This window comes from Dama dama, chromosome 9 (genome assembly GCF_033118175.1).
Source record: "Dama dama isolate Ldn47 chromosome 9, ASM3311817v1, whole genome shotgun sequence".
Taxonomy (NCBI): domain Eukaryota; kingdom Metazoa; phylum Chordata; class Mammalia; order Artiodactyla; family Cervidae; genus Dama; species Dama dama.
The window spans coordinates 7,103,343-7,115,721 of NC_083689.1; the positions used below are offsets into that span (position 1 = coordinate 7,103,343).

The window sequence follows — 12,379 nt, forward strand, 5'->3', positions numbered from 1 at the left end:
CATAGTAGGTGTAGGTTTGTGCAACCTACACTGTTTAAGGACCTCAAGCAGAGGTGACAAGTCTGACTGGCCCACCATCCCCACCCAGGCACACTGAACATTCCTTTCCCTTGACAGTCACCTCAAATTTCACCTTAACTGCTGTGCCCTGCATGGGTGTGGGTCTGTGGGCCTGGGCGTGCAGGACTGGTGGAGCAGCCCCATCACGGAGCAGGTCTGCACAGCCCAAGCCTCCTGAAGATGACGACCACGGCTCAAGGAGATCTTCGCAAATCTGATGAGACTTGGGGCAAGAAAAAGAACTTTATGGAGTCAGGATACACTTGGGCTAACTTACCCTCAATACAGATCTCTACAGTGAAATGTTAACAGCCTGGAAACATGAACACCCAGAGGAAAAGGGAACACAAACATTCTGCGGCAGAGCACTGTCGTCAGCAACCCCAGGTGGGCACCTTGAGCTCACAGTCCACATATTCACCTAGGAGAAGACACGCAGGGCTGGGGGTGTCTTGAAGGATGACAAGGGGTCCAGAAGGAGGCAGAGGGAGGAGCTGCTTCAGGCCAGGGATGGTTAACAGCTTCCTCTGCCTGCTGCCTGGGCAAGCAGCACTTCACTGCACAGGGAGAGAGGGGAATGAGTGAGCGAGTTTCTATCCTAGAAGCCAGATGACTGCAGAATCCAGCCCCACCAGACCCATGTGTCTCTTCACCCACAGTCAGCACCCACTTGGCGCTGAGTAACCACTATTACAAGAGGTAAAACGGCACCTCTCGGCTCAGAGGAGGGAAGGACAGCGGCTACCGGTTCCAGGATCTGACTCAAGGGTTGCAAAGAGCCCTGAATCCCTAGGTTTAGGCAAGGCTTCAGGGCAGAGTAAGGAGGACATTCAGGATGAGGGCATGGCAACCACCACCATCCCCAAGATCCCTGCCTCTTCTGACCTCATGGCCAGCTACTACCCGTAGAGCCCAAGGACAGGGTAGGGGCCCAGTGCTTCAATATTGGAATGCAAGCACTCCCTCTTTGCAAATGTGGGGGGAAGCCAGAATCTCCTGGATTACTCCTTCCTGAAATTCAGCCCTAAATGGAAGCCAGGCAGTGCTGGTCCGAAGGTTTCTCTCTTGATAAGCTACCCCCTTGCCAATTCTCGAATCTGCATCCCCTCTGCTGTCCCCTGACCACCAGGACTGGGTGCCCACCTGGAGCAGCATACTGAGACCCAGGTTGCGGTGCCTCCTCTCCAGCTCCGACACAGCCTGCAGCAGAGACCTGAACCTCTCCGCTGGGTCCTCGTCCTCGTCCTCCAGGGACCCTTCTTCTTTCTCTGCTTCCTGTAGGAATCGCCCCTCCTCCTCGGCAAAGAAGGCCCGAAGCTTCTTGTAGTCAGTCAGCGCCTTCTTCCTCCGGTCCATCACGTGTCCCTACAGGATGGGTGGGCAGCGGGAATACCCGTGTCCTCAGGCTACCCCGAGACCCCACCCATCCACCACTGACCACCTCCAGGGAGGAGAGGTCCCTGACCGCCTGACTGTACAGTGATCAGCGGTGGTCCAAGGCCCTGCCAAACAGGGTCAGGGTGCACATCCCTGTTTCCTGGTTCACGTGGACTCGAACCCCACCCCACTTGCCTTCCACACAGCAGCAGCGGACTCAGCCTGGCCATGCAGATCCCGAGCATCATTCAGATCTTTCTTCATGATCTCCACAGACCCCTTGTTCTCCTGGAGAAAGACACTGGTTATGGGGTGTGTGGCCACTTCTGAAAGTCTGGGGCCCACCTAAGCCCAGTCCAGAGGGCCATCACACTACTAGAATCCCATCAGGCAGTCCAGAGGCCCAGGTTCATGATCTTAGCCCATCCGACACCTCAAAACTGCAGGCTGCAGAAAGGGTCTTGGTGACCCACTATGCTCTCTATAGTCTGATAGAAATATTTGTGCTAAGAATCCAACAGAGTAACTACACAAGACTATTCATTGAGGACTCTCCTGTTACTGTCTCCAGCAGAGGGACGGAGGGTGGCCCCCTTTAGGGTGACCATGGGCACACACAGGGCCTGCCCAGCTCCATGCACTGACTGGGTGGGTGGGGTCCTTCACCAGGAAGAGTCCAACTCCAGTCCCCTGGCCACATGCTCTAACCCCAAGGAAGCCCCTAGATGCAACATCCCACTGCTTAAGAAGACCCCAGGACCCAATCCCTGACACATGAACCCTCAAACGGGCTACTCTCTCCCCTCAGGTTGGCAGGGACCACACTGACTCTTTCCACTCTGGGGGCCTGGCTGTCTTTATTCTCTCAGAAATAACGCTGCACTCCCCACCCCTCCAAACACACACACACACCAGCGGGTCCCTGGGATTACCAGCCCTCAGCTGTGACCAGACTCCAATGGCAGGTTCTGACCCAGAGCCAAGTGCCACATGTAAACAGCTGAGAGCACAGTGGAGAAGGTTCCAGAACACAGTGGATGAAGGGACTCAAGAGGGCTCAGAGCAGGTGAGAAGACCGAATGGGAGAGGGTGCACAGGACCAGAGAGGGGCAGTGCCCTCAGGCCACACCCCCGCTCCAGCACTCTTGCCTGGGAAATTCCATGGACAAAGAAGCCTGGCACGCGACAGTTCGTGGGGTCGGAGTCGGACAGGACTGAGCGACTACTACACCCACAGAGAGGACTCTGCCCGTGGGGGTGGGGCTACCGTAGCATGACGTCATGCCAGGGGGCAGGGCAGTGACACCACGGGGGCTGGGCATGCGGGGCCCTCAGCAGGACTCTCTTTGCAAGGGGGGCGGGGCAGGGCAGTTCAACACTGGGAAAGTCACGCGGGAGCAGGGAGGTGGAGGGAGAGAGAGGAGGAGAAAGTGCCCCGTCCAGGCGTGGGAAAGGGGGCCAGGGTCCCGTCCTGGGATGGGAGAAAGGGTACTGGGCACCAGAGGAAGGAAAGGGGACAGGGCACTATCTGGGGTATGGGGAGGGCAGCTGGGACACCGGCCAGAGGATGGAGACTGGGGGCCAGGACGCCATCCAGAGAATGCGGAGGGGGGACAGGGCGCAGACTGGTGATGAAAAGAGGGACGGGGCACCCTCCGGGGAAGGGCACCTTGCCGCGCAGCGCCTTCCTCCAGCGGGGCTCCCACTCGGGTGGCTCGGGCCCCGCGGCCATGCGGCAAGCTGCGCACAGCGGGCCCCCGTCGGCGCGGCACAGCAGCTGCAGCGCCGCCTCAGAGGCCGGGCCGTCGCGCGTGGGCGCCGCAGCTGCTTCCTCGAGCGCCAGCAGGCGGCGGCTGAGCGGCGGGCGGCCGGGCTCCACGGCGCGCTGCCAGCAGTCGTCGGCGCACTCGGGACACGGGAAGGGCCCGTCCTCCTCCGCCCAGAACCGCACCACGCACGCCCGGCAAAAGCGATGGCCGCAGTCGGCGCGCACCGGGTCGCGGGGCGCACTCTGGCACAGGGCGCAGGCGGCCTCGCCGGGGCCCGCGGGGAGCGCCAGGGCGGCAGCGGCGGGGCCCTAGAGGGCGCAGACAGGGATGCGAACAAGGGGCGCACTGGTGGCTGGGAGAGCCCGGGACCCGGACGCACTAAAAGCGCTGCCGGAGAGTCAGGGACAGGAATGCGTTGATAGAAGTGGAGCGCAGGGACAGAAGACAAGAAATGGCGACTGGAATGGCTGGGCGCCCGGCGCAGGGTCCTGGCAGGGGTGTTCTCCACGCAAGGTCCCGGCAGCGGTGTACCACAGCCTCCCGGGTCCTGGCAGAGGCCGCGCCACTCTGCCTAGGTCCTGGCAGCGGTGTACACTCAGTCCGGCTCAGCTAGCAGATATGCGCTTCGCTCCGACCCACGTCCTCGCGCGCTGAAATCTTACAGGGATTGTCACTTCTCCCATAAATGACTCTTGTGCGAAAAGGAAGCAGTTTCATGTGAAAACTCCGTTAAGAAAAGTTTTTTGTAAGCTGCTAGGACCTGAGCTGCAAGCACCCGGGTGGGGACTGGGCTGGAAAACCGCTGCGTGGGACCTCTTGCGTGCAACCCCTCGCGTCAAATCGTTCCGTACGCACCGAGCTGCGTGGGCTTTTCCCGTGTGCGCAGGTTAGACGTGGACTCTCCCGGGAGCACCTCCTGTGAGGGCCATCCTGAAAGGAGAATCCAGGAACAACCCGCGAAGGAATGATCTTCCAGGGACACGCAGATACTCACAAAGGCAAAGTTTGGTTTCAAAGAGTAAAAGCATAGAGCTCCCAGCATAGTCACTGAGAGGGGGGGAAGCGTTCCCCAAAACCGCGGGAATCACAACAGTTTATATCTTTACTAATGTTGACCCACCTATTTGTTTTTGGTTGGTTTGGTTGTTTTTTAAACAAGCTAGCACGTGGTTTAAAAAATGTAATCGTCAAGTTTTTAAAAAGTGAATCTTTCAGTCCATATACATTCAGTCTTCCTAGGTATTGTGTTTTGGTTTTTTTGTGTGTGTGTTTTTAACCTGATGTTCACTTACGAAAAACGCATAATGTAAAAGTTAAGTTTTATTCAGGGATCTTACTAATGCCTATAGCAGGAAATGGGGCTTCCCCAGGTGGCTCTAGTGGTAAAGAACCCCCCTGCCAATGCAGGAGACTTAAGAGATGCTGGTTTGATCCTTGGGCGGGGAAGATCCCCTGGAGGAGGACACAGCAACCCACTCCAGTTTTCTTTCCTGAAGACTCCGATGGAAGGAGAAGCCTGGCGGGCTAAGGCCCATAGGGTCGCAGAGTTGGACATGACTGAAGCAAATAGGCATGCAAGCACTCACACATATGTAGCCAGGAAATAGCTGTTGACTGAAGAAAATGCACAACCTAAAAGTTGAGAGTTAATATTCTATTTGGTAGACTTGCTCCAGGAAGAGAGATTCTCAGAACCCAGGTATATAGGAGTTTTTGCAACAAAAACCAGATAGTTGGACTATCAAAATATTGCTGTTGATTAAAGAAAACCAGGCATCTTAATGAATTTAGTGCTTTTTTTAATGTATGGGAAAATGTAACCATCGGGGCTTATTGAAATCATTCCTTTGATAGGGACCTTAGCTATCTAAAGGGCTAGTATCCTGTTCTTCCTAAATCCCCTCAGGATGTACCATTGGCCAGTCGCTGTGCCACAACACCCTTTGTTTACTGATAAGGCAAGCCTGTCTTCATCCACACAGCCTCTCCTTACCTCTGAAGGAGGAGGAGGAAAGGAGGAATGTGTGTCTGTGTGTGTGTCTGTGTGTGTGTGTTAGTCGATCAGTTGTGTCCGATTCTTTGTGACCCCATGGACTGTACCCCGCCAGGCTCCTCTGTCCATGGGATTTTCCAGGGAAGAAGACTGGAGTGGGTTGCCATTTCCTTCTTCAGGGGATCTTCCCAACCCAGAGATCGAACCTGGGTCTCCTGCACTGCAGGCAGATTCTTTACCATCTGAGCTACCAGGGAAGTCTGAGGGGCTGCTCCAAAGAGATAGGGAATGAGCCAATGTATAGAAGAATTGTTTTGATTGGTAAATACTTATAGTCAGACATACTTCTTGGTAAAAGAGTACTGTTAATCACAACAGATATCTCAAGTTGCTGACTTTAGTGCTCTTCTATCTATGGGCAGATGCAAGAATATGGAGTCACTGAAACTATTCCTTACACATGTAATGTGTAACATCATAGTTACACATTTTAACGATCTAGGGGCTTGGTAAATCCAAAGTGCAGAGTGTTTCATCAGTTTTCCTGTCTGGAATTCCCCTCAGGACACACTGTCAATGGGCAACTGCAGTGGGTTGCAACTTGCCCCTTTCCATAGGAGAATAATGAGTGACCTTCTTTATTCTCTTTGTGTACATTGGTATAGACTTGAAAATGCACTAAATGGGCAGTCACAAGTGTGGCTAGAAAACTGAGGTTAGTTCTGTGGAGTGAGGGTCAGAAGGAGAAAAGCACTTGAAGAAGAGCCTAGCTGGTTTGTTGGGTAAACTAGGAACATGATGGAGAGAAAAGTGGAAAGAAAAGAAATCAATGAGCAAAGTCCATAATCCTGTGAGTGTGAAAAATAATCAGGTACAGTCATTAAAAGAAAACAGCAAAACTAGGAAACTGCCAGCCAAAATATACAGAGTTCATAAAATTGGAACAGAAAATTTCAGTGGAAAAATACCACTGGAATTTGTCAGTTCACAAAAATATAAATAAAAGCAAATGCTGAATAGAAAAATTATATACTCTACCCAGTTACTAAGAAATAAAAATATAAATTCAGATTTTTTTTTTCACTATTAAGTTGGGAGACCTTGTTAGTGAACCAGACTTGGCTCCACTCATCTGTCTCACAGCACAGCCAAGCTTTTGTGTGGTGAAAAAAAATACATTGTTTATTAGCAGGGCTCCAAGCAAGGGGGGCTTCCCTTGTAGCTCAGCTGGTAAAGAATCCACTTGTGATGCAGGAGACCCCAGTTCAATTCTTGGGCGAGTAAGATCTGACGGAGAAGGGATAGGCTACCCACTCCAGTATTCTTGGGCTTCCCTGGTAGCTCAGCTGGAAAAGAATCCGCCTGCAGTGCTGGAGATCTGGGTTCAATCCCTGGGTTGGGAAGATTCCCTGGAGAAGGGAAAGGTTACCCACTCCAGTATTCTGACCTGGACCATATAGTGCATGGCATCGCAGAGAGTCGGACATGACTGAGCAACTTTCACTTCACAAGCAAGGAGAATGGGCAGCATGTGTTCTAAAAACCTAGACTCCCCAGTGGTTTTAGGGAAAGGTTTTTTTGGGTTTTGTTGTTTATTGTTTTAATGTTAGTTTATTTTTAATTGGAAGATAATTGCTTTACAAGGTTGAGTTCGTTTCTGCTATACAACAACGTGAATCAGCTGTAAGTGTACATATATCACCCCCCTTGTTAGCCTCCCTCCCATTCCCCTAGGGAAAGATTTTTAAAGACAGCATTTGGGGTAAGCAGCAAGCGGTAAATTCTGATGAACTTTCTTCTGATCGGCTGGTGGTGAGATAACATCAAGGTTATGTTTCAAGAATCCTTACCATCAACCTGGTTCCAACCAGTCTTGGGTCTACCTACTGTGGTCATCATGTGGTCACGACCCTCCACCTGGGAGTAATTTCTGCAGGACAACTCAAAGATACACATCAGGTTATTATATCCCTTGAGAAGGAACAAAGACTCTCTGTTCTGTTGCTGAGCTATTTCTCAAGCTATCTGGCTTTTCCTTTTGAAAAAATTGTATTTATTTATTGGCTGTGCTGAGTCTTTGTTGTTATGCGTGGGCTTTCTCTAGTTGCGGTGAGCTGGCTTCTATCGTGGCAGAGCAGAGGCTTTAGGGCATGAGGGCTTCAGTAGCTATGGCACATGGGCTTAGTTGCCCCAAGGCATGAGGAATCTTCCAGGACCAGGGATCAAATACACGTTCCCTGCGTTGGCAGGTGGATTCATAACCACTGGACCACCAGGGAAGTCCATGCTTTTTCTTCATTTCTGCATTCCATCATGTTAAATCCTGCCCCAAGGCCACAGAAGTGGAGCCCAGAACCAAGTTCACCTCAGAAGCTGACTGAGCCCCTTTGCAACCGTTGTCAAAAGCCTGTCTGATCGTCACTATCAGGCTTCCTGACCCCAAATTAGGCAAAAATGCCCAGCTCGGTAGTCACCTTATAGCACCCTAACCAATCACTTAATGCCAACCTTCCAGCAGGAATTTTCTTTGTTGTGAGGCTATAAAAATTGGCTACTCACACAGAAAAGCTGTCAGCTCTCCCTGGTCTGTCAAGGTCGGCCCACTGTGCTCGCAGTACCCACATTACCTCTGATCTTTGTTCTTAATGAACTGAATGAAATAAACTTAATAAAATAAATGAAATCCCTTCTGAAATGCTCTGTCTGGGAATTCTTTTCCAACCTGCGCTTGGACTTCCTCAACACATCACTTCCCTAATTAGAGCCTGAGTCTGCTCTTCAGAACTCAGAGAAGACCTAGGATACTAAAGCCTTTTTCTACAAACGAGAAACGGGGGACATGGAGGGGCCTCCCACTGGGTTACAATCAAAAGAAAACTCTGATTTTGCAGATATTGCTTCTGGGAGACAATGTAGCAATGTGTTTTAAGAATCTTCAATTTTTTCATAACCTTTGGGATACCTTTTCTCAAAATATGTTCTATAAAAATAACCTCAAATGGAAATAAATCCTCTTATCATTTGGTTTGATTTGGAGAAATGATTGTCATATCAATATTCGGGAGGGGTGGAATCTTGAAGTGCAACAGTGGGGAATGACTCAGCAAATTGTACTAGCCATCAATTTGAAAAGGTGTGTATGAAAGAGTTTTGGGAATGAGGAATGGCAAACAGTATTATAATCCATCTATGATCTGCTCCCAGTTCCAATGTATGGATTTTTCCCCACAGCAGGCAATTCTCTGTTTTACAATTTAACATAATTTTGACAGTATCTGGATATAGCATCACCAGATCAGTTCAGTTCAGTCATTCAGTCGTGTCCAACTCTTTGAGACCCCATGGACTGCAGCTTACCAGGCTTCCTTGTCCTTCACTATCTCCCAGAGTTTGCTCAGACTCATGTCTATTGAGTCAATGATGCCATCCAACCATCTCATCCTCTGCTCCACCTTCTCCTCCTGCCTTCAATCTTTCCCACCATCAAGGTCTTTTCCAAGGAGTCTGCTCTTCACATCAGGGTCCAAAGTACTGGAGTTTCAGCTTCAGCATCAGTCCTTCCAATTCAGGGTTGATTTCCTTTAGGATTGACTGGTTTGATCTCCTTGCTATCCAAGGGACTGTCAAGAGTCCTCTCCAGCACCACAGTTCAAAAGCATCAATTCTTCAGTCCTCAGCCTTCTTTATGGTCAATCTCTCAAGTCTTTTGACTATATAGACCTTTGTCAGCAAAGTGATGTCTGCTTTTTAAATATGCTGTCTAGGTTTGTCATAGCTTTTCTTCCAAGGAGCAAGCATCTTTTAATTTCATGGCTGTAATCACCATCTGCAGTTTTTTTGGAGCCCAAGAAAATAATGTCTGTCACTGTTTCCATTGTTTCCCCATCTATTTGCCATGAATCTTAGTTTTTTGCATGTTGAGTTTTAAGCCAGCTTTTTCACTCTCCTCTTTCATCAAGAGGCTCTTTAGTTCCTCTTCCCTTTCTGCCATCAGGGTAGTGTATCTGCATATCTGAGGTTATTGATATTTCTCCTGGCAATCTTGATTCCAGCTTGTGCTTCATCCAGCCTGGCACTTCTCGTGATGTACTCTGCATATAAGTTAAATAAGCAGGGTGAGAATATACATCCTTGACGTACTCCTTTCCCAATTTGGAACCAGTCCATCGTTTCATGTCCTAGTCTAGCTGTTGCTTCTTGACCTGTGTACGGATTTCTCAGGAGATTTGGTATTCCCATCTCTTTCAGAATTTTCCACAGTTTGTTGTGATACACACAGAAATAACTACATGTCAAAATGTGTGGGACCCAACAAGCCAAACTTAAAGGAAATGTTTCTTTAAACTTATTTATGGGTGTGGGGATGGGGGGGAAAGAACTAACCAGAGAAGAACTAACCATTTGTTATGGGTTGAATTGAGTCCAGCAAAAAAGATAAAAGAAGTGTTGAAGTTTGCTAACCTGAAACAAGTGTGAATTTTTGGGGATCAGCAGAGAATTGCAACTTGGGGTCTGCAACCGTGGCGAGCCACATTCGTATTTCCATAGGGCAAAGGAGGAACACTTTTATGAAGAGGAAAAGAAAGTTGAGAGGGCTCCAGTAAACAAAGAGTCCATGTCTTCATTGGCTGAGCCCTTGCCAAAAAAGAGGAGCATTCTTCTTCCTCTTGGGCTCTGTTACCATTGCAGCACAGGAAAGCTCCCCCTTCTGGTCTCCAAACTCTGCTTAGCAAACGCAGCAGGACTCTGCAAGGCCTTCCCTGCAGACAGACTCCTAGGCTTCCACCTAGTTCCAAACAACAAACTTAATCAGAGAAACGAGAAAATGCAAAAACAAAGGAAAACAGTCAGACAAGACAAAATAGTTTAGCCATAAAACAAAGTCAAGAACCTTTAGTTCCGTCCCAAGACCAGGTTGTCTATGCTTCTGAGCCACTGACTATATATAGATCAGAGGTTTCCATACCCTCCTCCTCAGTTCCATTAATTTGCCGGAGTGGCTCACAGAACACAGAACACATCACCAGTTTATTATAAAAGCATGTAACCTGGAAACAACCTAGTGAAAGAGGGGCATAGGGCAAGATAAGGGGAAAGCGTGCGGAGCTTTCATGCTCTCTCTGGGCACACCACTCTCTCCAAACCTCTAGATGTTCACTGACCTGAAATCTCCACACACCCCATCCTTTTGAGCTTTTATGGAAGCTTCATTACATAGCCATGATTGATTAAATCACTGGCCACTGATAATGGATTCAACCTCTAGCCCCTGTCCCCTCCCAGGACGTCAGGGTGGCATGAAAATTTCCAACCCTGTCTCACTGAGTTGGTGCCCCTGGAGACTGCCCCCATCCTCAAGGACTTTCCAAAAGTCACCTTACTAACACAGTCTGGTGTCATCAGCAGAGGTCTGTTTTGAATATCAAGACACTTTTATGTTCTCATCACTTAGGAAATCCCAAGGGTTTTTGGAGCTCTGTGCCAGGAATAGGGAGGAAGACTAAATATATATTTATTATATATCACAATATCACATCTTCAAAATATTTCCAGTACTTCATTAGACTTTTTAAAAAAGTAAACTGGAAAGCAGGCAAGCAAGAAAAATGGGCAGAGGGAAGATATTTGGGAATATACATATTTACACATTTATATATACATATACATATATCTGTAAATAAACAAGAGGCGGTGCTTACTCAAATCGATGATAGTAGAGCCCTGAGCTGTGAAGTGTCATTAGCAACTCATTGTATGAACAACAGAATATAAATAATAACTGAATATTGTACTATACACTTAAAATATATTAAGAGTAAGCTCATGTGTTTTTTACCAAAATAAACAAATAAAATTTCAAATTTCTTCTTGGATTTTTTAAATTACTCAAACCTGTCCTTCCTTAAATAAGTCAAATGAATAACTACTGCCTCATCCCACAGAGCTCTTAAATCTAGAATAAAAGATAAATGGGCCAGTTTGCATCAGCTCAAGTAAATACTAGTATAATACTTTAATAAAGTGGCACAGGTAAATTTTCTAGGAAATGAAATCCATTTCTTCTTGATGTGTCAGGACCAAAGGTGACAAAGTAATTTGAACCACAGGACTGAAACTGGAGGTGGCATATTCCTTGGCTCCTCATCTCAGCCCACTTGGATCATTATAATGCCATAGACTGGGTGGATTAAAAGCAACAGACATTTATTTTTCGTAATTCTGGAGGCCGGTAGGACTTACTTGGTGTTCCAGCATAGTACTCTGGGAAGAACGCTGGACCAGAACCTAAGGGTGTTAGACAATACCAAAGGCAGGCGAGCTTGCGGTCTCGGCTCACCTCGAAGGAGTCTCCCGGTCCTGGTCGTGAGCTCTTTACCCTGTCCAGACCCGTGACTGACGACTTCCAAGCCTAACCCATCATCGCACTCCGCTCCCCGCGCCCCCAACTGCTCTTCCTAAAGGTGTTGGGGGAACTCAGACGCTCCCAAAATTCTGGACTCCACCCCCTTGCTAAGACAACTAAAGAAAAACCGAGGGCACTCAGAAAAGCCCCACAAGTCACTTGCCAACGCGGGTGGCCTGAGAACAGCTGTGGCGTGGCCAGCCTCCCTGTCTCAGGACGGCTCCGCGCGGAGGCGCCTCGAGGTGAGGGTCGGCGCCCCGCAGAGTCGCTCCAGGCTGGCCTGGCGCTGGGATCCAGCGTGAAGGGGCTTCCTGGACACAGAGAGGAGCGCGCAGAAGGGCAGCCGGGCTCGGAGTCTGCAGCAGTGCAACGAGGCGGGATAGAGGGGCCCGCGGACAAAGGACTGCAAGGGAGCTGGAGTGGAGCTCCATGGCGCAGGAGTGCCGCAGTGCCAGGACGCAAGCGGGTGGCAAGCGGCGCGGGCTGCGTACAGGCGCAGGTGGAGTGGAGGCTGGGGCTGGGTAGGGGAACTTTCCCTGCCGTGTCTGCCCCCCAGTACAGTCGGGCGACTGCCGGGGCAGGAGCCAAGTGAGCAGCCGCCTCCGCTGTTTCCCCAAAAGGGCCCATGTGGATTGGTTCAAACTCAACCTCCTTCTCCCCTCACGACAAGGGATTCCTTGGTGGCTCAGCTGGTGAAGAATCCGCCCGCAATGCGGGAGACCTGGGTTCGATCCCTGGGTTGGGAAAATTCCCCTGGAGAAAGGAAAGGCTACCCAC

The 12,379-nt window shown here is 49.6% G+C and overlaps 1 protein-coding gene across 1 annotated transcript; it reads right to left on the reverse strand.

Annotated features, from left to right (window-relative positions):
• Positions 1–275: 275 nt before the first annotated feature.
• Positions 276–12,229, reverse strand: RNF187 (ring finger protein 187). The gene is made up of 7 exons (XM_061149524.1): positions 12,094–12,229; positions 11,762–11,958; positions 11,505–11,654; positions 3,107–3,514; positions 1,633–1,725; positions 1,204–1,425; positions 276–617 (listed from the first exon to the last, which is right to left on the reverse strand). The coding sequence occupies exons 1-7, from the start codon at positions 12,227–12,229 to the stop codon at positions 615–617; spliced, it is 1,209 nt and encodes a 402-aa protein (XP_061005507.1). The 3' UTR covers positions 276–614.
• Positions 12,230–12,379: the final 150 nt, after the last annotated feature.